This window comes from Orcinus orca, chromosome 6, assembly GCF_937001465.1.
Source record: "Orcinus orca chromosome 6, mOrcOrc1.1, whole genome shotgun sequence".
Classification (NCBI taxonomy): domain Eukaryota; kingdom Metazoa; phylum Chordata; class Mammalia; order Artiodactyla; family Delphinidae; genus Orcinus; species Orcinus orca.
Window position 1 is genome coordinate 34,682,742 of NC_064564.1, and position 27,245 is coordinate 34,709,986.

Consider the following 27,245-nt stretch of genomic DNA (forward strand, 5'->3'; position numbering starts at 1 on the left):
CTTTGTAAATAGTAGCGGGTGCATGGCAAATTTTTTGGAACCTTCTGAAATTAAAAAAAATTTCCATCCACAGATGCAGAACCTGTGGATAGGGAGCACTGACTGTATATTAAAAGAACAGGAAAAGGGTGTTAGGCGGGCAAAAAGGACAGATATGCCCACTGTCTCTTCTTGGTTACTCAAGACATTCAAACCTATTGCTTTCCATACAAAGAATTTTTAAAACACTTTCCACTAACATAATTTAGCTTTCTCTTCCTTCCAAAAAGGGAGGTAATTCAAAGTAATGCCTGGTTAATGCATCTAGCTTCAAGTCCAGAGGTTCTGGATAATGTCAGTTCCTTTTCCCATCTTTGTTATTATCTGTAAATTATAGATTTTAGCAAATTTATCTACTAATAATATACTTTATATATGCAGTAGTAGGAGAGGGGAAAATGAAAGGGAAGGGAATTTTTAAAAATTATGTGACATAGCAAGCAAGACATATGCAGATAGCATCCAAAAACCTCACTCATGCATTTTGACCAAGCAGGCATAATTTGCACATGATGACAGAGTGCTGCTGGGTACACCAGCTTTGTGGCTTGGAAGACCAGTCCAGTCACTGAGTCCTGCCATAAGGTTTTTCCAGAATCCAGATCTTCCACACAGGCTTTAAAGAGTGTAGGATCTGCTGGGTCGTAGCTGAGTGGCAGAGCACTTCAGTATGGACAGATAAGCTGTATAGTGATTATTCCTCTGGGCCTACCCGTATTTCCTCCTTGCCAGGCAAGTGGGTAGAAGCAGATAAATGGTCTAAAACCCATGTAGTATATGTTACCTTCAGAATCCCAGAGGTATCAGCCAAGCATTTTGCTTCTTAGCAGGTGTAAGGTATAGCACTTATCATTCACTTTCTTTTTTGTTTGTTTATTATTATTAATTTTGAGTCAGTAACTAGTACACATGGCATTACATTGAAAGTTGCAAAAAGGTGTACAGTAAAAGTACAGGAAAGGACATTTCCTTTCCTGCACTTATCATCCATCTACTTAGGTCTCCACAATGGAGGCCACCACTGGTACTAGATTCTTGTGTATCTTCATTTTAAAGGGCATATCCTGACCAGACCACAGACCATTGGATTACAAGAAACTTCCTGAAGTGGCAGGCCCTGTATGTTCATGGGATTTATATCCCACCATATGGAATACAAACAAGGCCACCCGTATCTTCCTACTTTGATCAGCCTGATATCTTCAATATGGTAGACCAGTGTAATGTGCTATATCCAGAATTGATATCTTTGATTCAGGTGAAAGTCAACTGCTTTCTCATGTCCTCAGTTTATCCCCATGGAGAAATGCATTTACCAGCTTCCTAACTGTATTCTAGGTGCAAAGGGTAGTATTAATTTGCCCCAGTTAGGATTCATATCTAAAAGTACACCTTGAGTTGGAGTCACCATTTGATTACGTTTATGACAGCCTAATATCACTGACTAAGACCCATTGGCCCCTCAGCTGAGGAATGAGGTTCTCTGCAAGTCATCAGATGTGTGACTTTTTTTTTTTTTTTTGATAGTCAAGTGGTTTCACTTGGCCATTCCTACTAGAAGAGTGTAATGATTCAGGACCCCTGTGTGAGGGTGATGCCTCATTGATCTGTATTACCTTCTTCCATGGACTTCTGGTTTCCAGTTCCCTAATAGGAACAGAAGTTTCACTGTCATTTTACCTGACTTGGCCCAGTAGCACTTCTAAATTCCCCTCCTTTCTCCAAAGGTCTGTTGTCTGCAGCCCACTATCTGGTATCAGTTTGTATCCGATACTGTATAACATCAGACTATATCAGTTTGTGTTCTTTTATTGAAAATCACAGAAACCAATAGTGGTTAATTTAAGCAAAAAAAAAAAAAAATTATTAGACGGCCCCTGGGTAGCTGACAGAATTAAAGAGAAAGCTGAAAAGTCCTACCTTGTTAAGGAGATGGCATAGGGATCTAGACTAAGAGAATCTTTGAATGACTTAGTTCCACCTTTATGGCAGTCTGCTCAAGATTCGGATTCCCAGTAGAGAGTCTAGTTTGCCTATTTTGAATCATCATCTCACTCCTTGACTGATGGCATAGGTACCTTGATTAATGGACCTGCCAAAACTTGGGGAATATAGGGGAGATACTTTCCTAAAGGAAAAGTAAGGTGTTATAACTAAAAATGGAGGAGGAATGGTAAACAGGCAAAACCAACAGATGCCCATTCCAGAGTGTGCAGATTAGGTCAGCATTTCTCAGTAGGGGCATCGTTGGCCTTTGGGGGAAGACCATTTTCCTTTTGAGCTGCTGTCCCAGTGCATTGCAGTGTGTTCAGCATCCTTGGCTCTTGGACACTAAATGCCAGCAGCACCTCCACTGCTACCATCACAACCAGGGTACCACCTGTTTCACAACCACTATCATCTCCCTACTCCCACTGACCCCACTCCCCAGATAGGCTGTGAAATAGAGCGTCCAGGACCACTGTACTGCATGATCCCTAAAGCTTTTTCCATTTAAAACAATCAGATGCATTTCCATTGCTAAACTAAAGGTTGTTTGTAATTTTGTTAAAATAAAATAGTTTCTTGTCTCTTCTATCAAAAAGTTCTTCAATTTGATGTTCCCAAATATCTAAACTGACTTACATATAGAGCCATATGAAACATGTTAGAAATTCATCAGTTTGTTTCTTCAGTTTATTTCTTTGTTTAAGGGCACGGACTTTAGAGCTTAAGTCTTTGAATTCAAATTCCACAACCATAGCTTTGCTACTTACTAACAGTTACTTCCTTTGGCTTTTACATAATCTTTCTTTGGGCAATTGCATAACCTCTCTGTGCTTCTGTAAAATGAGGATAGTAGTACATACCCATTTCATAGGGTTGTTGTGAGGATCAAATTAGCTAGTATGCATAAGGTGTTAATATATTGCCAAGAGCATAGTAATTATATGAATATGTAAGCTATTACTATATTTATAAAATGGGATATTAATAATTAAGTTTTACATAGATAACATAAAAATACCTTTAAAATTTCTTTTTGTGGGGAGTTACCTTTTAAAAATTAAATTGCTCTACCTGGAAAAGCATTTTGTTATAACATTTAGCTTAGAACTATACTTTGAAAAATATTTCCTCATTCAACATTTATTGTTTCCCAGGCCTGGGCTAAATTCAGGGAAGACAGAGAATGCATGTACCAGTAGAGGCAATAATAACTGAGTGAACAAATAAATGCCCAGGGTAGTTAACCGGTGTGCTCAGAGCTGTGGAGGCATCAGCAGAAAGGCCTGGAAGGAGGGTTTGGTGTGTTGGTAAACAGATGAAAGGCCTGGAGTGGACTCTGGTCAGCTGGGGAGAGGCAACATAGGACATAGGATGGTGTGCTGGAGCTATGTTTTACAAGGCCTTGGAGACTCTGGTAAGGAGCCGGTATCTTTTCTGCAGGGGGTTGAGATTTCCTCCCAAGGAACGTATTGAAGGGGGTTTTGAGCAGGAGTGTACTAGGTCTGATTTACATTTGGGAAAGTTGTTTTTGTTGACAGTGTAGAAAATGAACTGGAGATGAATAGGTGGGACCAGATAGAAGACTCTAGGGAAGAAATGGACAGGAATGGGATGGGATGGCAGTAGTGGAAATGGAAAGAAGTGAATGAGGTCAAATGAAATCACATATGTTTATTTTAGAGGTAGAATTCACAGGTATTGGTGGTGGCTTGGACAAAGAAGATAGAGAAAGAGGAACCAGACATCTAGACTTTTGGCTATGTATGTGCCATTTGACAGTATGCATATTTCCCTCTATAATTAAACTTTTAAAAAATTTTATGGGACTTTTCAAAACTAAATTTTTAGTACTATTTTAAAACATTCATCTTCCTGGTCTAGATTTTTTTTGCACTGCAGCAAAATTGTACAGTCTTCCTATTTTTTTTCTTATTTTCCTGTTTAGTAATGAAAACCTCCATTGTTGATGTTATTGGCATTTAATTGGGAGCACTTTATCTGTTAATTAATCGCTGTTGAAGATTTAAACTCACTTACTACTTGCAGAGTAATCTTTTGAAATTAGATAGCTATTATCCCTGCCCCAGGAAACTGAGTCTGTAAAAGCCTGCACCTGTTGAGAAGCAGCCTTCCCTTCTTTGCCCAATATGCTTCCCATGGGTGTGGATGGCAAGGAGCTGGGATGGTGGTGAGGCACCTGGAGTTTATTTACCTATCTCTGCCTGAGGTACTCACTCACTCTGCATGTAACTCCACTATTCTTTTTAACATGTACTTCAGATGTCGTAAGTCAGGTTTATGAGTTTTTATTTTCTGTCACTTAGGACTGGCATACCTCCTCAACAATTGGAGTTTATCTTATTTTACCAAAATATGATTTCTTCTTCTGAATGGAGACCAAGCATATACAGCAGTCATTAATTAAATTAAGCAGATTGTTCAAATTGGTGCATGTGGAATGAATTATTTTACTTTTTTCTCAGAATTGAGAAACTAGGAAGAAAATTCATTAGACAGTAATGCATAGAGATTTTTTTTACACCTAAATGAGAAGCCAGAAGTGCATATAAAACGTAAGAACTTCAAAAACATTTCTTATGCACAGACTATTATGAAACTCCCCTGGATGTTTTTGATTTCCCATTACATTAAAATACTCAAATGAACTTCATATTCAGAACATTTAAAAATAGCTCAGTCTTAAAAAGAAGATATAAAGTATTATCAGCTGTGCTTTTTGTACATAATTAGCATGTGCCTGTGGAGGTATAATGACTTTTAGTGTAATGATATTACTCATGATAAAAAGTTCAGATGGTAAAAATTGGAGATACAGCTGGGTGACACATTTTAAAATAACTCAAAGATGACTTCACAGAAAGCATGCTATTTTGGTCCCTTGTAATCCTCCTTTCACTCATCAGTGGTATGAAGGCATTGATAAAAGATCCTTTTTTAAATGTTTCATTTCTTTCCCCCTTTCTTATAGATTTGATGTGTGTTCACTGTTTCCTTCAGTGTGTGATAAACCACTGTGAAGGTACATCACCTTTTCCCTTTTTCTGAGATGGCTCAAGATTCAGTAGGCCTTCCTTCTGATTTTCAGTTTTGGATGCGCAAGCTTTCTGTATGGGATCAGGCATCCACTTTGGAAACCCAACAAGACACCTGTCTTCACCTGCCTCAGTTCCAGGAGTTCCTGAGGCAGTTGTATGAAGCCTTGAAAGAGATGGTGAGTAGTGGACCAAAATAATAAGGTTATTTTGTGACATCAGGAACTCTTTACCAGATTTTATTAAGCCTGAATGCAGTCCAGGGACTTGTGGTATTGACCTAACGAAAGATTAGACAGACAAATTACCTGTAAATATTGCAGACAGGATGTGGTATCCTAGTGTCTGATTCATTATGACTTCAGTCTTTTCTTTCTTGATTAGTTATATTGTCACATGAGACTTCCCGACCAATCAAGTTGTTTTTAAATAAACAAGACTTCGACACTTGTTGTCAGGAAATAATTGGGTTTCTTTTAAAGGCCTTTGTATCTCTTAAATATTGAAGGGTTTGCTGAAATGCTTACTCTTTTCTCAACCCTATTCTAAAGTGGGCTCTACTAAGAGATGATAAATGTTAAGATCTCTTCTTTATAAATATTTTAAGTGGACTTTTCTTGTGAATATTAAGATTATGAGTGTCTTCACTATTGTTGTATACGTTATTGTGTTCAGAATTTTGTATTTTTTCATTTTGACATAAGATTTCATACTTTCATTGCAATAGGTATTTTTGTGAATTAATGTATTTTCATAATATCAAAATATTATTTATTTATACTTATTTTCTAATTTCAAAATGAAAAGCAAAATTGTCATTTAATGTAGGTGTTCTTGTGTTATACTTTTCTTTCCTTAATCAAAGAAGCAAGTAGGAAATTTGAAGAACAATTAATAGTGATGATATGAGTTCACATGTCTTTAGAAAGAAGAAGAAAAGATACTGTCTGTATGAACAACTAATGCTAACTTTTAAAATTGTTTTTTGGCAATGAGACTTTAGTAACTTGACCTTAAAGTGATTCCAGAAAGTCCAGGACTGACCTTGATGCTCAGACAAATGTGAGGAATTTATTGCTTCAGCAGTAGGAAATGCTTATCATTTCAGCTTACATGCATGTTAGCCCAGTTTGGTCTTATTTTTTAACTTTCTTGAAAGGTAAAGAAGTGGGAAGGGGCCAAGTGTACAACAGCAAGTGTATTTTTTAATCTTAAGCTGTTTTCTATTTGATTGATTGCTTTTTGTGTCAGGTTTTAGGTCGTTGCAGACAAATATGATGTCATTTAGCATATAGTAATCAAAATAGTAATAAACAGAGATATGTATCTATATGCTTTGGCTGCTTTTATTTCATTTTACAAGTTCCAGAGTTCTTGTGCTGCTAAACCTTCTTTGAGATAGTGCTACTGGAGCTGACTCAGGAACTTCTCTTATTATGTTAGGAAAAAAAACCAGGATGAACATATGGTGTTATATAGATATTAGTCACCTATAATTTTTTTTCACTATTATGCAGTCTTTGTTATTTTTTAGATAAAGTGGCCTTTCTTGACTTAAATATGAGTAAAAGAAAATTAATGCTGCAATAATATTGATTTTACCTAAACTTGTTGTACTTCTTAGTTTGGGTGGCCTGGTTTAAGGATGAAGTATGGTGATTGCTTGTTAAACTTTATTAGAATTACTTACTTAAAGATCTTCTCTAACCTTTTTCTCCCCTTACTTTTCTAAAATATATGCTAAACAAGAAACATTCAAGCTCCCTCAACCTATAATGGCAGTTCAGGCTTTTCTGAGTTGCGTAGTGTCCTTTTACTGACCAAAACATAATTTTCTTTTATAGGATTCAAGTGCAATTATTGAAAGATTCCCCACAGTTGGTCAACTGTTGGCAAAAACTTGCTGGAATCCTTTTATCTTAGCATATGGTAAGAATCCAAAACATGTCCTCTCAAAATGCAGACTTCTAATGATAATTTTAATCTTTGCATTGTTTAACAAAACACAGAACTTTAAATTATAAGCCTTTCTCTTATTTTTCATGAAACAACTTATCAGATGTATTCCTTGTTCCATTACAAAGAAGGTACCCTTTATTGTTGTCCATATATGTTTGTGTATGTGTATATAGATAAGCACACACAAACAAACACATACATGCAGATGTGTAGGAGAACAGAACTCCTTGAATTAGAGGGCAGAAACTCCCAGATGATTGTTATAACTTCATTTTTAATTCAGTGTAAAATGGTTATAATAATGAAATAATTTCTTTGTTTTGCAATTTCATATTAACTCACACACCATTTTCCATGTGTAAAATTCTTCAGTGTTTGAATTCTGCTATGGCTCTGCCATTATTTAGGGGTGACAGTTTGGTTTTACTCAAGGTTAAGAGGAATTTGGGGATACTTTGGGGGAGGTGTTCCTTCACTGACCTCCTGCCTACCTGTCTAGCCTCATTTCCTGTTTAATCCTCCACAGCTATACCACATGCATTGTAGACAGTTTAAATTACTAACAGTGCTTGATGTCTGGGCCTGCGACATGCAGTTCTTTTTGCCTGGAACTCTGTTCTCATCTCATGTCCTCAAATCTTCTTCGAAATAGCCTTGCTAGGGCTGAGTTAGGAACCTTTCTTAGTGTGTGCATAGCTGCCAGTATCTCCCTTAATTATAACACTTACTACACTGCTTTATAATTGTTGGTTTGCCTGTCTGATGCCCTGGAAGACTGAATGCCTCTCAACAGCAGGAACTGTGGTTTTAGTTCTCTTTGTTGTCCCAGAGCTTAGCATAGGGTGAATAGGCACATCTGAAGGTATATAGTGGAGGTTTATTGCCTTGATTTGACTATATTGTTAGCTAATGTAATATATACTTTTTTTTTTTTTTTTTTTTTGCGGTACGTGGGCCTCTCACTGTTGTGGCCTCTCCCGTTGCGGAGCACAGGCTCCGGACACACAGGCTCAGCCGCCATGGCTCACGGGCCCAGCCGCTCCGCAGCATGTGGGATCCTCCCAGACTGGGGCACGAACCCGTGTCTCCTGCATCGGCAGGCGGACTCTCAACCACTGCGCCACCAGAGAAGCCCCCTACTTTTCATATTTTTAAAGTCAGAGACTAATTGCATAATATAATGATAGTAGAATCAAAAATAATAAGAATATTCCCCTTTGATGTTTAGAGAATTATACAGTATCTCTTTCCTAGCCTGTTCTAAGTCATTAGAAGGAGCTTGAACTAGGTGGGGAAGGGACAACATTTGCATTTGGTTCCATGAGCATACATGCTTGGGTGCACTGCATATACTCAAACTTACTGGCTCCACCCCCAACTTCATTCTATTCCTTTTCCTCTTCACTTAATGCCTCTTGCTTCCTCTTCCCCCTTAAGTTGACGCTTCCTCCTTTACCCACTTAGCTTGTTCAAGTTCTTGATCTAAAATGGCGAAGCCATCACTGTATTTGCCTACCAGGGCCATGCTTACCTGCCCCAAATTTATATATTTCAACTAGGCCAGTGTTTCTCAAAAAACCTTTGACCAGAAATACATTTTCTATACATGTGTATATATGCATACATACAGTTATACGCATACACCCACACGTTTCATGAAAAAATGCTTGCTTTTATTATGTGCAATTCATATTCACTATACCATTTTTAAAATGGTTTTCATGACCCAAAACTGATTTTACAATCCACCTATAGGTCGTGACCAAAAGTGTGAAAAACATTGAGCTAGGCCAATGCTGTTGATGGCAGGAGAAAGGAAAAGAAACTGTTGAATTTCCTCCATTTAAAGGCATCACTCATAGATACTTCATAGATTGAATGACCACTTTTTAGAAAAAAGAAATAATATGCCCTTTAATTGTACCTAGTGGATGTGGGACACATCCTTAATTCAGAAATGTTAAAATGTGAGAAAGTTTGGATTGTAGAATTGAAGTAGAACGCATTGCTCACTTTGTGCTGAGCACTGTTCTCTATGGATTGCATCGTGGGTCTAACTGAGTTCTTGATAGGCTTGCAGGATAGATATTTATGGATTAGCCTAAATATGTCACTTTTTTCAGAATATAGAACTAATAAAATCCAGGATCCTACTCCTCTAAAGCCCATGTTGTTGTAATGATCTGCCCCCATGGATTGTACCACTGTGGTTGAAATGTTCCAGTCCTGGCTTTACCACCAGCCAGCTTCATGTGAATGTATATAGTCACTATTTTTTTTTTTTTTTTTTTTTTTAATGTCAAGCCCTAGGAAAACATGGCTCACAATTTCTGCCCTCTAGGAGCTTCCAGTCAGGGAAAAAAGAAACCTAAGGAGATCAGCCAGAGTCAGGATGATGGTTGGTACTGTGGAGCTTTGACTAAGTTGCTGAGGGGAAGGAGAGTTTCACAGGGGAGGTTTTGCGGGGGCTGACTCTTGGAGGAAAATAGATGAGATAGGATTTTCTAAGGCAAGAACTAAGGCAAGAACTCACTGGGTCTCCGATTCTTTATTTGTAAAAGTGAGAGACTGGACTGATTTTTCCCTGTGGACTTAGACTTGCATCTGTCTGTGATCTTTCCTTAGCACCTAATCTCTATTACTTTGGCCCCCTCTGTGAACCAGAAACAAATTCTCCATCTCTTTCTGTTTAAATGTGTGTGTTACCATTTGAACTGGCCATTAAATTTCAGTTTCCTGTTTGAGGTATGCATTTGGTTTTGAGCTAGTAGAGGAGACTGACAGGCACAGAACTCATGAGTAATCAAATCTTGCCTGTGTTGCCACTGTTGTTTCACTAGTTGGGCACTTTCTTCCAGGAAGGGATATTTTCTTATGGTTTTGTAATATCAAAATTATTTTTTAAGTACAGTAAGAGTAAACAGTTTCCATCAAGGAAAGAAGTAAGTAAGTGAGACTAGGATCAGAAATAAGGATAATAAGGAAGGAGGAAGGATTTGCAAATTAAAAGACTCCACAAAGGGAAGAGAAAAAATAGTTAATAGAAAGGGAAAAAACACCTTTTATTCAGTGGTGTTCTCTCCATAAAATTACTGCCTTCACCTCCTTGGAGTTCTAGCTGGTAGGTTCTAGGTCTGAGCTCATGATTAACATATTATAGCTATAACCTGTTTTCCTCATGCTTTTTATTACTGTGTGAGAGTTTGCCCCCAAACTTGACAGCTTAAAACAAATATTTATTGTCTAAAAAAATGCTGCCATCACACTTTTAAACTTTAGAATTAATTCAGCTTTCATTGGAGCTTTCAGTTCAAGATATCAAACAATAAAATATTAGGTGGCAAATATATGGTGGTATATTCCTTTCCCTTACACTCAGTTTTAGATGAGTGCTTTGCACTAATGACTGTCTGCATGATGAATCCCAGGCAGTTTTCGATCCCCAGTGCTCCAGTTCCGATGTCTGAGCCTCTAGGGAGGAGCCTGACAGATGCCATCCCCTGTAGACAGTGCTGGTGGCATTCATCAATAATAGGTGATGGCTTGCATCTTTAAATCCCTAAAGCAAAGTAAGCTCATTAGCAGTGCATTTCAGTGCATTGACTCTGGGCAAAGAAATAAAGGCTGGGGGCAGGTTACTCTTGCTCTTCTTTTTCTTTTTGAGAGAAAAGTAAAAAATAATATGCTTGTTGAACTAAATGTGCAGAGTCACTCAACACCTGGGGAAAACTCCTATCTTTTGGATTCTTTTAGATTTACACTCCATAATTAACATTTTCTGTCTTTTTTCTCTTTAGTGGTGAGTGTCTGATTTTTGGAAATGCTCCCCATCAGGTTGCATTCTGTATAACATGGGAAGCTGCTTACATAAGCATATCATTAGATGTGTTTGTCACACTTGTGACATACAGATAGTTATAATTTCTTCTGATATTTAAAACATAGAAGGTACAACAGTCAGATTTTTAATCAGTGGCATTGGTTCAACCTGAAGAACCCTAGGATCTCCAGTGGTTAAATTATGTGATTCTTGCAATGAACTGATTTCAGGCAAGCCAGTGATGTAATTGAGCTCATAAAAGCTAGGAAAAATAGGAATATCCCTCAGGATAACCCCTGATAAAGTTTGTTCAGAGGTGTTAGTTATTAGGAGAGCCTAAGTTTATGGGGGGAAAATGGATTTAAAATTACTATCAGGGTCCTTTGGTTTGTGGTTGAAAATGCCGAGATAGCTTACTGTAGTTTGTATTCTCCTTATTTCTTGTTAATGAAGCCCTTAGAAATGCTGTGTTTATGAAATTGCAGTAGATAACAAAGTAAAGAGCATCAGGTGATTTTGCAGAGGAGTGATTCCAGGTGCTGGGTTTCCTCAGCATCACCTCCATGGCCTTGTGGTAAAGTCCATAGTAGCTTGGCTCTAGTTCAGGTACTGACATCTTCAGTTTTTAGGTCTCATTTTTGCTACTCAGTTGTGTTATAGAATCTCCAACTTGAATGGACTTAGTTACCAAAGGAGGAAAGAGAAAATGGCTTACCAAGTAGATGTTCTAGCCAAATAGATTTCAAAGGTCAACATTGTTATCACATATTTAGTAAAGTTTACATTTTAGAGTAAAGAATTAGGAGCATGTAAAAGGCTTCTATTTTATCCAAACCATTTGGTACTAAAAAGAATGTATTTTAAAACAATTCTTTTTGTTAAATTTATTTTTAACAAGTGGGGGTATTTTGGCCAATTTGATTAAATCAGAAATATTGACTACTGCTTATGGCAGTGATATTGCCTTAAAAAGGTTGAAATTACTAATGGTTTGAATATAAAATAAAGAACTGATCTTTAAAAAAGCTGGTTCTTTTAGTTCTTTCCATCATTCTCTTTTGGCTTTAAAAATTGCTGCTGTGACAGAAAGAGAATTGACCTCACAAGGGCTAAGCATAAGTGATCCTGAACCCACAAGAAGGAAAAAAACCACAAAGTTTCACACATGGTCCTGGATGCTTGTTCTATGAACTTAGTAGTTTGTGATTTTCCTAAAATATAATAAATATATTTCCTTTAGTATATAATGTTACAAATTTTATACTGATTATCTTTTCTTTCTATTTGATAAAACCTACTCATTTTAGTTTTCCTTTTTGCAGATGAAAGCCAAAAAATTCTAATATGGTGCTTGTGTTGTCTGATTAAGAAAGATCCACAGAATTCTGGAGAATCAAAACTTAACTCCTGGACACGGGTAAAAATAAATCTTGCACTATACTGCTTTGAATTCAATAAAGGTGCTGCTTTGACAGTCCAGAAACTTTTTCAGACACATCCTTCACTGTTAAACTTGTAAAGCTTTTCAAGAGATTTCATTTTTGTTTGATTGCGAATTCCTTAAGAGATAGGTCCTCAGGGTGAACTTCCCCATGCCTGCAAGAACTAATGTTGAGTGGTGTTAGAAAGTTACTCTCAGGTAATTAAAAGAATGTACTCTCCTTCCTTCTAACAATTGTTTCTTCCTACCAACCTACTTTAAATACTTATATAATTTCTCTTCAGGTACTTCTCTGCCTTTCTCAGAATCTATTCTGTAGTAAAACTAAAATTCAGAAGTGCCCTGGGAGCAGCAGTCTTTATTTTGTGTCCTAAAGTTGGTGCCCTGGCCAGTGTGCTCAGACTAGCATCTAGGGCTGGTTGGCTAATGCTGCAAGCACCATTAAAATCGGTTACCTGACCGTGCTAGTCCAGATAGCTGACAGCTTCCTGAATTCCCCGTTTCTGCTTCCTCTTGAATGGTGGGCACAAATAGGAGAATGTTGTAAGGCTGTGCTGTAGCTGCCCTCACCACCAGCAAGTTGGCTGGTCTTTTCTCTTACCCCCCACTGCCCTGCTGCAATAACCTCAAGGACTTGCTGATGCCTGTCAGACTCCACTTACTATGCATATGGTCTAGATTAGCTGCTTAGTATTATGAAACCAACCACCCAGATTAATGCATATGGTTTTGTCTACCAATCTGACTGGTGATATCATTCCGTTCACTGCTTTTTACCATTCCTTTGTTTTATACAGAATTGCTGACAGAGATGACAAAGACAGTATTTGCATTTTTGTTAGATTAAAAGAAGAATTGGAGGGACAGTAGAAGTGAAAAGGATTGGGCGAGGGACGGAAAAAATGAAACATTTAACTCGAAGGAAAATTAAAGAGCTGAAGGAAGGAACTGATAAGTAGAATTAGGGAAGAAAAGGTATGAAAAACAAGGCTATAGAAATAGAATGACATACTTAGTTTTCAGTTTTTTAAATTATTGCTTTTGTTGAGTATTTGCTATTTTAGTGATTATTTAGGATATATATTTTTATTGGCTAGCTCATTAAGTCCAGAAATAGGCCATCTTATAAAGTGTTTTTAGAGTGATTAGGTTAACTTTCTTCATTTAACTCGTGACTTATATTAGCCTAGTTTTAAGTTTCTAGCCTTGCAGTTTATTCTGTGGGTTTCCCTTATTTAATATTGTGTCCATTTAATAAATAGGTGCTCATTAAGTGTAGCACAGGGAGGTAAAGTTAAAACACTTAATTCCTACCTTCAGGGAGTTTACAGACTACTAACCAGGTCATTCTTGGGCAGTGTCATTGGGTTATTGGTAGAACTATGTATAGGGGTGATGGTGACGCAGAGGAGGGACACTTGTTCAGACTTGGTGGTTTGGAGATGTTTCCTGGGAGAGATGATATATCAGCTGAGTTTTGAAGGATGACTAAGAGAACAGGATAGAGTTTTAGGAACGGTATTCCTGCCAGCAAAAAGAGCATGTGCAAAGAATGGCGGTGAGGAAGCAAATGCTGTATTCAGGAAACTGCAGGTGCTTAGATATCCCTGAGCTTGGGATTTTATAGGGTTGATGATGAAGCATAAAGCCTTATGTATAATTATAAGAAGTTTTTATTTTAACTTGAAGGCAGTGGGGAAACCACCGAAGTATTTTAAATAGAGAAGTCATATGGCTAGGTGTGAATTTTAGAAACTTACCAGCAAAAGGAAGTTGCTTTGGAAGGTGCCAGGGATAGCACTTTCAAAGCAATTGTAGTGGTAAAAGTGAGAAATCATGAAGGCCTGAATGAAATGGAAAAGAGGGACCAGATTTATGATATTAATAAGGTAAATATGTAAGGATGTAACGGCAAATTAAGTGCAGGTGTACTTAGGTGTAGGTCGAGTTGAACTTAGTGTTTTCAGGAGAGGGGCTGATTTGCACATAGAGGGTTGACAGTCCTCAGGGTACAGGAACAGTGGGAGCCATGCGTGAGGGTGAGATCACCCAAGGAAAGTGCCTAGTGTGAGGAAGGGAAAGGGCCTAGGGACAACCTTGGGAGACACTGGCATTTAAGGAGTGAGTGGAAGAATAAGTTACACTGCACACTAGAAAGGGGGAGTCCAAGAAGAAGAAGGAGAAAAGCAGCAGCATTTTAAGAAGGAATGAGTGGTCATTTATATCTAATGCTATAGCACGCCACTGTCCAATAGAAACAAAGTATATTCTACATAGATAATTTTCAGTTTTCTAGTACCTGCTTTAAGAAATGTAAAAAGAAAAAGTTGAGACTAATTTTAATGATTATTTTATTTAACCCAGTATATCCAAAATACCATTATTAAAATATGTAATCAATATAAAAATTATTAATGTGATCATTTTATAATCTTTTTTATACTGAGTCATTGAGATCCAGTATATATGTTATACTTAATTCAGTGTATATGTTACATCTTAATTCAGAGGCTAAATTTTCATTGGAAATTCTTGATTTGTTTTATAAAATATACAGTTGAAAAAGTAGGTTCACATACCCAAATTGTTTCAAAGAAACTTAAAGCTGAATCATGTGTCTGTTTTCAAATTTAAATTTAATTAAAATTTTAAAAGTTAAAAATTCATTTTTCTTCATTGTACCTGTTACATTTGAAAGTGCTGAGTAGCCTCATGTGGCTAGTTGTCACTGTATTGGACACGGCAATTGTAGAGCATAAAGGATTGAAAGAGCAAGATAAGGACTGAAAAGCACTACTTGGATTTAGCCACTAAGGAGGAATGACTCTGGTGAGAATAGGTTTAGTGGGAGGTTGAGGGAAGTAGCCAGGCTGCTATAGATATTGAGGAATGATGGGGAGGTGAGGAAGCAGAGGTAATAAACTTTGATTACCCTTTGAAGAAACTTGGCAGTGAAGGAAGGAGAGAAAGTTGATTGAAATAGAGATGGTTCTGAATCTGCTTTACTCTGAGAAGATGGTGCCACTAGAGAGGAGTTGAGCACTTACGAGACTAGGAAAACAGTTTCCCTCATCGTTGTACTAGGCAAACCTGTAATATTAACTGATAAAAAAAATGATGTGTAGGAATAATATTAATTATTTAACTTTTAGCAGTCTAAAGCTAATTACGTATACCTATCACAAATCAGTACCTTCATAATTGTATAATGTTGACTGTAAATGCAGCAAGACAGAAGATGGTTGCTAGTTTATGAATCAATTGTACATATCTTGGGTGTACTTTCTTTTATCCTAAAAGTGATATTTTCTCCATAAAAGTTAAAGAGTGACATATTACACTTTAAAAATGTGTAATTGTCATCAAGTATCCTTCTAAAACTATATAACAAGCCATATTTTAATAATATTTGTTAGTTTCATTCAGTGAGCATTTACTTAGTACCTGATATATGCTAGCCTGTTTTAATTGTGGTAATAAAATCTTGGGTCATTCTGTGTTTCTGGAGCATCACAAATGTGATTGAAACACCCTGAGTCAAAAACAAAGAATTTCTTCTATAAATTCTAAAATGCAGTAAAAATTCATGTTAATTATTAAATTTGAAAATGTTAGACTGAATTGATTAGTTGTATTTTTAGGACAGAGATGTAATAGAAATTCTGGGTTTTTTATGTGTTTTAATTTTGCTGAATGCCTAGTTAACTTTATTCCTCTGAATTTTCTTATACTTGTCATTTAAAAAAAATTTATATTGGAACATAGTTGATTAACAATGTTGTGTTAGTTTCAGGTGTACAGCAAAGTGATTCCGTTATATATATACATGTATCTATTCTTTTTCAAATTCTTTTCCCATTTCGGTTATTACAGAATATTGAGCAGCATTCCCTGTGCTATACAGTAGGTCCTTGTTGCTTATGTTTTAAATACAGCAGTGTGTAAACGTCAATGCCAAACTCCAAATCAATCCCTCCTCCTCGTCCTCTAAGTCTGTGAGTCAGCTTCTGTTTTGTAAATAAGTTCATTTCTATCATTTGTATTAAAGATTCCACATATAAGCGATATCACGTGATATTTGTCTTTCTCTGTCTGACTTAATTCACTTAGTATGATAATCTCCAGGCCCATCATGTTGCTTCAAATGGCATAATTTCATTCTTTTTAATGGCTGAGTAATATTCCATAGTATATATGTACCACATCTTCTTCATCAACTCCTCTGTTGATGGCCATTTAGGCTGCTTCCATGTCTTGCTTATTGTAAACAGCACTGCAATTGACATTGGGGTGTATGTATTCTTTTGAACTATATTTTCTCTGGATATATGCCCAGGAGTGGGATTGCTTGATAATATGATAGCTCTATTTTTAGTTTCTTAAGGAACCTCCATAACTGTTCTCCATAGTAGCTGTACCAATTTACATTCCCACCAACAGTGTAGGAGAGTTCCCTTTTCTCCGCACCCTCTCCAGCATTTATTGTTTGTAGATTTTTTGATGATGGCCATTCTGACAGGTGTGAGGTGATACCTCATTGTAGTTTTGATTTGCATTTCTCTGATAATTAGTGATGTTGAGCATCTTTTCATGTGCTTTTTGATCATCTATATTTCTTCTTTGGAAAAATGTTTATGTAGATCTTCTGCCCATTTTTTGATTGGGTTGTTTGTTTTTTTGATACTGAGCTGCATGAGCTGTTTGTAAATTTTGGAGAATAATCCCTTGTTGGTCACATCGTTTGCAAATATTTTCTTCCATTGTGTGCGTTGTCTTTTCATTTTGTTTATGGTTTCTATTGATGTGCAACAGCTTTTGAGTTAATTAGGTCCCATTTGTTTATTTTTGTTTTTATGTCCATTACTCTAGGAGACAGCTCGGAAAAGACATTGCTGTGGTTTATGTCAAAGAGTGTTCTGCCTATGTTTTCCTCTAAGAGTTTTGTAGTACCCAGTCTTACATTTAGGTCTTTAATCCATTTTGAGTTTATTTTTGTCTGTGGTGATAAAGAGTGTTCTAATTTCACTTTTTTCCATGTACCTCTCCAGTTTTCCCAGCATCATTTATTGAAGAGACTGTCTTTCCTCCATTGTCTAGTCTTGCCTCCTTTTTCATAGATTAATTGACCATAGGTGCGTGGATTTATTTCTGGGCTTTCTATCCTGTTCCATTGATCTATATTTTTGTTTTTGTGACAGTACCATACTGTTTTCATGACTGTAGCTTTATAGTATAGTCTGAAATCAGGGAGCCTAATTCCTCCAGCTCCATTTTTCTTTTTCAAGACTGTTTTGACTATTTGGGGTCTTTCGTGTCTCCATACAAATTTTGAGATTTTTTTTTGTTCTAGTTCTCTGAAAAATGCCATTGATACTTTGATAGGGATTGTATTGAATCTGTAGATTGCCTTGGGTATTATAGTCATTTTGACAATATTGATTCTTGCAATCCAGGAACATTGTATATCTTTCCATCTGTTTTTGTCATCTTTGATTTCTTTCATCAGCATCTTACAGTTTTTGGAGTACAGGTCTTTTGTCTTATTAGGTAGGTTTATTCCTAGGTATTTTGTTCTTTTTGATGTGTTGGTAAATGGGATTGTTTCTTTAATTTCTCTTTCTGATCTTTCGTTGTTAGTGTATAGAACAGATTTCTGTGTATTAATTTTGTATTCTGCAACTTTACTGAATTCATTGATGGGCTCTAGTAGTTTTCTGGTGGCATCTTTAGGATTATCTATGTATAGTATCATGTCATCTGCAAACAGTGACAGTTTTACTTCTTTTCCAATTTGGATTCCTTTTATTTCTTTTTCTTCTCTAATTGCCATGGCTAGGATTTCCAAAGCTATATTGAATAAAAGTGGTGAGAGTGGACATCCTTGTCTTGTTCCCGATCTTAGAGGAAGTGCTTTCAGCTTTTCACTGTTGAGTATGATGTTAGCTGTGGGTTTGTCATATGTGGCCATTATTATGTTGAGGTATGTTCCCTCTATGCCCACTTTCTGAAGAGTTTTTATCATAAATCGGTGTTGAATTTTGTCACAGCCTTTTTCTGCATCTATTGAGATGATCATATGGTTTTTATTCTTCAGTTTGTTGATGTGGTGTATCACACTGATTGATTTGCAGATAATGAAAAATCATTGCATCCCTGGGATAAATCCCACTTGATCATTATTGTGTATGATTCTTTTTTTTTTTTTTTTGCCGTACGCGGGCCTCTCACTGCTGTGGCCTCTCCTGTTATGGAGCACAGGCTCCGGACGCACACGCTCAGCAGCCATGGCTCACGGGCCCAGCCGCTCCACGGCATGTGGGATCCTCTCGGACCAGGGCATGAACCCGTGTCCCCTGCATCGGCAGGTGGACTCTCAACCACTGCGCCACCAGGGAAGCCCTGTGTATGATTCTTTTAACGTATTGTTGGATTCAGATTGCTAGTATTTTGTTGAAGATTTTTGCATCTGTTCATCAGTGATATTGGCCTGTAATTTTCTTTTTTTGTAGTATCTTTGGTTTTGGTATCAGCGTGATGGTATCCTCATAGAATGAGTTTGGGAGTACTCCTTCCTCTGTAATTTTTGGAATAGTTTCAGAAGGATAGGTGTTAGCTCTTTTCTAAATGTTTTATAGAATTTGCCTCTGAAGCTATCTGGTCCTGGACTTTTGTTTTTTTGGGAGTTTCTAAATCACAGTTTCAATTTCAGTACTTGTGATTTGTCTGTTCATATTTTCTGTTTCTTCTTGGTTCAGTTTTGGGAGGTTGTACCTTTCTAAGAATTTATCCATTTCTTCCAGGTTGTCAGTTTTATTGGCATATAGTTGCTTGTAGTAGTCTGTTATGATCCTTTTTATTTCTGTGGGGTCCATTGTAACTTCTTGTTTTTCATTTCTAATTTTATTGATTTGGGCCCTCTCCCTTTTTTTCTTGATGAGTCTTGCTAATTTATCTTGTCAAAGAACCAGCTTTTATTCATGCACCTTTGCTATTGGTTTCTTCATTTCTATTTCATTTATTTCTGCTCTGATCTTTATGTTTTCTTTCCTTCTACTAACTTTGGGTTTTGTTTGTTCTTTTTTCTCTAATTGCTTTAGGTGTAAGGTTAGGTTGTTTGTGACTTTTCTTGTTTCCTGAGGTAAGATTGTATTGCTATACACTTCCCTCTTAGAACCGCTTTTGCTGTATCCCATAGGTTTTAGATCGTTGTGTTTTCGTTTGCATTTGTCTCTAGGTAGTTTTTGATTTACTCTTTGATTTCTTCAGTGATCCATTGGTTGTTTAGTAGCATATTGTTTAACCTCCATGTGTTTGTGTTTTTACAATTTTTTTCTTGTAGTTGATTTCTAATTTCTGAGCACTGTGGTCAGAAAAGATGCTTGATATGATGTCTTAAGCATTCTTAAATTTACTAAGGCTTGCTTTGTGTCCCAGCATGTGATCATTCCTGGAGAATGCTTCATGTGCACTTGAGAAGAATGTGTATTCTGCTACTTTTGGATAGAATGCTGTATAAATATTGATAAAGTCCATCTGGTCTAATGTGACATTTAAGGCCTGTGTCTCCTTATTGATCATCTGTCTGGATGACCTGTGCATTGATTAAAGTGGGGTGTTAAAGTTCCCCACTACTGGAATCTAGAAAAATGGTATAGATGATCTTATTTGCAAAGCAGAAATAGAGACACAGACGTAGAGAACAAACTTATGGATACAAAGGGGGAAAAGAGGGGGTGGGATGAATTGGGAGATTGGGATTGACATACATACACTACTGTGTATAAAATAGAAAACTAATGAGATCTCACTGTATAGCACAGGGAATTCCACTCGGTGCTCAGTGGTGACCTTAACGAGAAGGAAATCCAAAAAAGAGGGGATATATGTATACGTATGGCTGATTCACTTTGTTGTACAGCAGAAACTGACACAGCAGTGTAAAGCAACTCTATCTACTCCATTAAAAATAAATAAATAAAGCCTCCCACTATTATTGTGTTACTGTAGATTCCTCCTTTTATGGCTGTTCCCTTATATATTGGGATGTTGCTATGTTGGGGTGCATATATATTTACAATTGTTATATCTTCTTCTTGGATTGATCCTGTGATCATTATGTAGTGTCCTTCTTTGTTTCTTGTAACAGTTTTTATTTTAAAGTCTATTTTGTCTGTATTGCTATTCCAGCTTTCTTTTGATTTTCATTTGCCTGGAATACCTTTTTCCATTCCCTCACTTTCAGTTTGTATGTGTCCCTAGATTTGAAGTGGGTCTCTAGTAGACAGCATATATATATTGGTCTTGTTTTTGTATCCATTCAGCCAGTATGTGTCTGTTGGTTGGAGCATTTGATCCATTTACATTTAAAGAAATGCATATCTATTGTAGATTTTCAGTTTGCTTTTACCATGAGGTTTTGATATAGCAGTCTATATATAAACAAGATTGTTTTAAGTTGCTGGTCTTTTAATTTCAAATGCATTTCCAATATCCAACATTTGTGCTCTCTTCTTCTGACAATTGGTGGTTTGATATCATATTTCTGTGCAGATGATTTCCTACCTTTACTTTATGCTTGCCTTTACCAGTGAGCTTTTCCATTCATAATTTCCTTCTTTCTAGTAGAGGCCTTTTCTTTTCCACTTAGAGAAGTTTTTTTAGCATTTGTTGCAAAGCTGGTCTGGTGGTACTGAATTCTCTTAGCTTTTGTTTGTCTGTAAAGGTTTTGATTTCTCTGTTGAATCTGAATGAGAGCCTTGCTGGATAGAGTATTCTTGGTTGCAGTTTCTTCCCTTTCATCACTTTAAATATATCGTGCCACTCCCTTCTGGCCTGCAGAGTTTCTGCTGAGAAATCAGCTGATAATCTTATGGGAGTTCCCTTGTATGTTATTTGTTGCTTTTAATATTTTTTCTTTGTTTTAACTTTTGTCAATTTGATTACTATGTGTCTTGGCATGTTCTTCCTTGGGTTTATCCTGCCTGAGGCTCTCTGCACTTCTTGGACTTGGGTGACTGTTTCCTTTCCCATGTTAGGGAAGTTTTCTGTTATTATCTCTTCAAATATTTTCTCAGGCCCTTTCTCTCCCTCTTCTCCTTCTGGGAACCCTGTAATGCAAATGTTGGTTCATTTAATGTTGTCCCAGAGGTCTCTTAGACTGTCTTCATTTCTTTTCATTCTTGTTATACTGTTCTGCGGTAGTGATTTCCACCATTCTGTCTTCCAGCTCACTTATCCGTTCTTCTGCCTCAGTTACTCTGCTATTGATTCTTTCTAGTGTATTTTTCATTTCAGTTATTGTGTTGTTCATCTCTGTTTGTTTGTGCCTTAGTTCTTCTAGGTCTCTGTTAAACATTTCTTGCATCTTCTCAAACTCTGCCTCCTTTGTTTTTCCGAGATCTTATATCATCTTCACTATCATTACTCTGAATTCTTCTTCCAGTAGATAACCTATCTCCACTTCACTTAGTTGTTCTTCTGGGGTTTTATCTTGTTCCTTCATGTAGGACATGTTCCTCTGCCGTCTTATTTTGTCTAACTTTCTGTGATTGCGGTTTCTGTTCCACAGGCTGCAGAATTGTAGTTCTTCTTGCTTCTGCTGTCTGCCGTCTGGTGGATGAGGCTATCTAAGAGGCTTGTGCCGGATTCTTGATGGGAGGGTCTGATTACTGCCCACTGGTGGGTGGATCTGGGTCTTGTCCCTCTGGTGAGCAGGGCCATGCTCGGGAAGACTTAAAGCAGCCTAACTGCTGATGGGTGGGGCTGTGTTCCCACCCTGTTTGTTGTTTGGCCTGAGGTGCCCAGCACTGGAGCCTACAGGCTGTTGGGTAGGGCTAGGCCTTGGGGAGGAAATGGTGACCTCCAGGAAGGCTCACATGAATGAGTACTCACCAGAACTCTGCTGCCAATGTTTTTTTCCCCCTCAGTGAGCCACATCTGTCCCTTGCCTCTGCAGGAGACCATCCAATACTAGCAGGCAGGTTTGGCCCAGTCTCTTACGAGGTCACTACTTTTTTCCCTGGGTCCTGGTGAGCATGGGACCTTGTGTGAGCCCCCCAAGAGTGGAGTTTCTTTTTCCCCCAGTCCTGTGGAATCCTGCAGTCAAACCCCACTGGCCTTCAAAACCGATTCTCTGGGGGTTCCTCCTCCTGTTGCCAGACCCCCAGGCTTGGAAGCCTGACGTGGGGCTCAGGACTTTCATTCCTGTGGGAGAACTTCTGTGGTGTAATTATTTTCCAGTTTGTGTGTTGCCCACCAGGTGGATATGGGATTTGATTTTATCGTGATTGTGCCCCTCCTACCATCTTGTTGTGGCTTCTTTTTTGTCTTTGGATGTAGGGTATCTTTATTGTCAGGTTTCAGTGTTTTTTTTGTTAGTGTTTTTTCAGCAGTTAGTTGTGATTTTGGTGTTTTTGTAGGAAGGGGTGAGCTCACATCCTTCAACTCAGTCATCTTGCCAGCCCTCCAGTGACGGCACAAACAGCATCCAATGGAAGATGGTGCAGAGGCAAATTCCGCACCTGTCCTAGAAATTGTTTGATGCTTGCCATATGTTAGCCTTTGTTAATATGTTACGTTGGAAATACATTAATTTTTTTGGAGTCTTACTAGTAACCTCAAATGTACTGTCAAATAACACCGTCTCTGTGGCTCTTCTTACAGCTCTTAGAGACTGGTTGAAGTCACAGGACTCTTTCACATCTTTTTGGAATATTTGGTTTTTGAAAAATTTAGTTTTACCAGTGAATCCATTGAACAGATGCTTTTTGAGAACCTACTGTTTGCCTGGCACTATTAAAGAAGTTGAGGATACAGTAGTGGATCTAAAGACAGTCTGTTCTCAGAGTTTATAATCCAAAGGGAAGGTCTCTGGGTCTGCCAAATTTAGGAACTACTTATGTTCTTTGGGCAAGACCATACCAGTATTGTATTTTATTCTGATGAGAAGAAAATGGCAGAATACCAGGAGTGGAGATCAGTCAAAAGGGTTTTATTCAATCTTTATTCCCTTTAAATGCAGTAGTAAGCAATATCCAGACGTTCCTGTATTGCTTCAGCCCTATAATTCATTCTTTAGAATTAAAAAAAAAAAAACCCTTTTAAAGTACAAAATCTAACCAACATGCAGAAACATGCATGAGGCATAAATGCCAAGCTTAACGAATTGTTGCAAATAAATACCCTTTCAACTACCACCCAGGTCAGGAAATAGAATGGAACATTGTCTCCCTCCTAGAAGCTCCCAAGCGCCCCTTACTATTTATATGCCCTTATGTGCCTTGCTAGCAGTTACTACTAGCCTGACTTTTATTTACCTTGCTTTATGGTTTTACCACTTAATTATGCAGTTTGGCCTATTATTTTATCTTGGTAAAAATGGAATAATGCAGTATGTATTCGAGATATTGTAATTTATAAGAAATATATGTCTGATCATTCAGATGACCAAAATATATTTTTTATTTATATTTGGTCTTCGTCTGCAGTTCCTGGCTCACAGCTGCCAAAACTCTTGGAATCCTCTAAGTGTTGAGAGTGATAAAAGGTGTCTTGTGTTATGTTAATAAGGTGACTTTTGGAGGGCATCTGAGGATGAGGGCTGCTTGGCAGGAGAACCAACCTTGTGAGTAGAGGGTTGGAACTTTCAGTCCCACCATCTGGTTTCCTGCGAGGGGAGAGGGGCTTGAGGTTGAACCAGTTGCCATTAGCCAGTGATTTAGTCAATCATGACTATATAATGAAGCCTCCATAAAAACCCAAAGGACCACTTTTTGGCCCCTTTTCAGAGAGCTTCCACATGGGGGAAGCAGAATGTTTCTGCATGCCACCTTGACAGGCCCCAAGCTGTATAAGGACAGAAGCTTCTCTGTTTGGGACCTTGCCTTATGCATCTCTTCATCTGACTGTTGACTTGTATCCTTTAATATCCTTTTATAAGAAATCAGTAATCTAGTATATAAGTGCATTTCTTGAATTCTGTGAGCCACTCTAACAAATTAGTTGAACCCAGTGAGGGGGTTCTGGGAACCTCTGATTTAGCCAGTCGGTCAGAAGTACAGGTAATAATCTGGGTTTGGGATTAGCATCCTGAGTTGGAGGGGGTCATTGGGACCTCCAGTCACAATGTAGCCAGTCAGTCAGAAGCACAGGTAACAACATGGGCTTGGGCTGGCCTCTGAAATACCTGTCTTACCTTCTTTTAAGAAAGACATTTAAAATTTTATTGTTGTCAGATTTATCAGTCTTCTCCTTTTTGGTTAATAACTTTGTATCTTATTTAAGAAAATGTATCCCCACTTCAGGGTCATGAAGACCTTTCACATTATCTTCTAAAAGTATATTGGTTTGCCTTTCCCATTTAGGTCTGTGATCTACCTGTAACTGTTTCATTATGTGGTCTAAGGTAGGAGTTCATTTTCACTTTGCTTCCACATGGATACCCCATTGTCCCAATACCATCATTGAAAAGTCTTTTTACCTCACTGAGCTATGATGCTACCTTCATAATAAATCAAATGTCTTTTTTAAAAAAAATTTTTAAGTATTTATTTATTTATGCAGCGCCTGGTCTTAGTTGTGGCATGGGGACTTCTTAGTTGTGACATGCATGTGAGATCTCGTTACCTGACCAGGGATCAAACCCAGGCCCCCTACATTGGGAGCGTGGGGTCTTACCCACTGGACCGCCAGGGAAATACCGTAAATAAAATGTCTTTTTATGTGCAGGTTTGATCCTAAATGTCTCCAATGTTCTCATTGTCTATATGCGATGCTTAATTTTATGTGACAACTTGAATGGGCCATAGGGTGCCCAGATATTTGGTCAAACATTATTCTGGATGTTTCTGTGGGAGTATTTTTAGATGAGATTAACATAAATCAACAGACTGAATAAAGTAGTTACCCTCCCTCATGTGCGTGGGCCTCATCCAGTTAGTTGAAGGGCTGAGTAGAACAAAAAGGCTGAACACTTCCATGAGTAAGAGAATTCCTTCTGCTTGACAGGGCTTGCACTGGGACCTGAGTTTTTTCCCTGCCTTCAGATTCAAACTAAAACATTGGATCTTCCTAGGTATTGAGTCGGCCAGCCTTCAGAAACCATTGGCTTTCCTTGTTTCAGGCCCTCAAATTTGGACTAGAACTAAACTATCAGCTTTCCTGGGTCTCCAGCTTGCCTCCATAATTAAGTGAGCCAATTCCTTATAATAGGTCTCTCTATATGTATCTATATAATCTCCTGTTAGTTCTTTTTCTCTGGAGATTCCCCACTAAAACACTATCTTTATGCCAATGCCACATTGTCTTCATTAATGTGGCCTTCTAAGTGTCTTACTATCCAGGAGGCAGTCCTTGCAGCTTGGTGTTTTTTTTTTATGAAAAAAATCATCAAATCATCTTGACTGATGACTGAACTTTGCATTACCATTATATAGATTTTAGAATCTGTCAGGTTTCACCCCAAAACAAAATAACTTGTTGGGATTTTGACTGACATTATAATCAGTCAATTGGTGAGACTCTCAGTGAACACTGTACCCTAAGGGCAAAATTGCTTGTTATCAGCTTTTTAACTGTTAGCAAATTGAACAATACCTGCACAGTAAAATTTTGAAAGAGTGAGTGAATTCTTATTAAGGTCTATAAATTCATTATTTCAAATGGTCTTCCTGATAATTTTGAAAATTTTTTCTGACCTCTTATTAGCTTATTCTCTTAATGAGGCTGATGAATAGCTCACAGTGGGAATAGAAGTGTCAGCTCTATCATTTCCTAGTTTCCAACTTTTGTTGGCTTGATAGTATTATCTTTAATCTCTGATTTCTTTGCAAGAATCTTTTTAAGCAATGTGTCCATTTGATGGTTACTTTAGTTAAATAGTATACTCAGTACATCTTCCTTGCTGGTCCTGTAGAAACTGTAATGTATAGCCTGAAAGTGAATGAAAGGCTGGGGGTTCCCTGCATGTGGTAGAACCCCTACTCTTTTTTCAAGATACCACTTGGACAGTTTTGACACATGACCACCTTATGTTAAGATTGAATGAGGCTGCAGTGCTGATCCATTTATGAAATCTTACTAAAGCTTAATTTTTCCTTTTATATAAAAATTCTAACTTTTTTCCACAACTCAATGGATTATCTTGTACACAAGTTGGCTTGCACATCCCAAGTTTAGTGACTACTAGCTAATTGATAAAATCCACATGCTACCTTGGTATATGCAGCTTTTCTCAACCTTTTCTCAATCCTCATATCCCGCCATTTCCCATTGTCTGCACCCCACACACCAGGAAGGCCATCTCAGGATCTTACTACATCCTAGGATCTTACCACATTGCTTCCATATATGGCAAACATTTTCACAGATTTGTACTTTGCATATTCCTTTTCCTCTTCTTGGAATGGTTTTCAACCCTTGTTTGTCTAGAAAGCTCATATTTGAAAGATAATTTAAAATATCCAGCTTATTTGTTCTTTTCCTTTCCCTAGTTCTCCTGAAGTAGGATTGCTCTGTTTGCATGGTATCTATATTTCTTAGTCTTTCATACTGAAAGTAATTGTATTATAGGTATCTTTTACCATGGTCAAGGGCAGGGCAGTGTCATAGTAATCCTTGTAGCTGAAGCTTATGTAGCTTTGTGTCTACCATATACTGTCAGTGCTCAATAAATATTTGCTGGATATATGATTGTTGTTGAATGACCAATGATACTTTGATTTTTACCAATCTTAGTTTTTACTAGTTTTTAAAATTGGTATTCCTCATATCCTGAAGAGTAAACCATTAAGTATTCTCTTCAAATAGAAAAATATATTTCTTGTTATAATCAGTAAATTGTTGGTCTGAACTATATATCATTTCCTATAAGTTTTGCCAGCATGAGTCAGTGTGTGAGAAGCCTCACTGTGTTGAGTGTGCTGCTTCTCACATTTCCTGCCCTGCC

The 27,245-nt window shown here is 37.5% G+C and overlaps 2 protein-coding genes across 7 annotated transcripts in view; one reads left to right on the forward strand and one right to left on the reverse strand.

The window, feature by feature from the left end:
• FANCC (FA complementation group C) overlaps positions 1-27,245 on the forward strand; it is a 263,362-nt gene that overhangs the window by 82,897 nt on the left and 153,220 nt on the right. For all 5 annotated transcript variants that reach the window (XM_049711512.1, XM_049711513.1, XM_049711511.1 and 2 more), the window contains 3 exons: positions 5,018-5,260; positions 6,926-7,010; positions 12,183-12,277. In XM_049711512.1, coding sequence (XP_049567469.1) covers positions 5,096-5,260; positions 6,926-7,010; positions 12,183-12,277 — 345 coding nt within the window. In that variant the 5' untranslated portion in view covers positions 5,018-5,095. The remainder of the gene's footprint in view (positions 1-5,017; positions 5,261-6,925; positions 7,011-12,182; positions 12,278-27,245) is intronic.
• The window catches only part of AOPEP (aminopeptidase O (putative)), a 539,402-nt gene continuing 521,803 nt past the window's right edge, over positions 9,647-27,245 (reverse strand). For both annotated transcript variants that reach the window (XR_007478127.1, XM_049711495.1), the window contains exon 17: positions 9,647-9,660. The gene's annotated coding sequence lies outside the window, so the exon portion shown is untranslated. The remainder of the gene's footprint in view (positions 9,661-27,245) is intronic.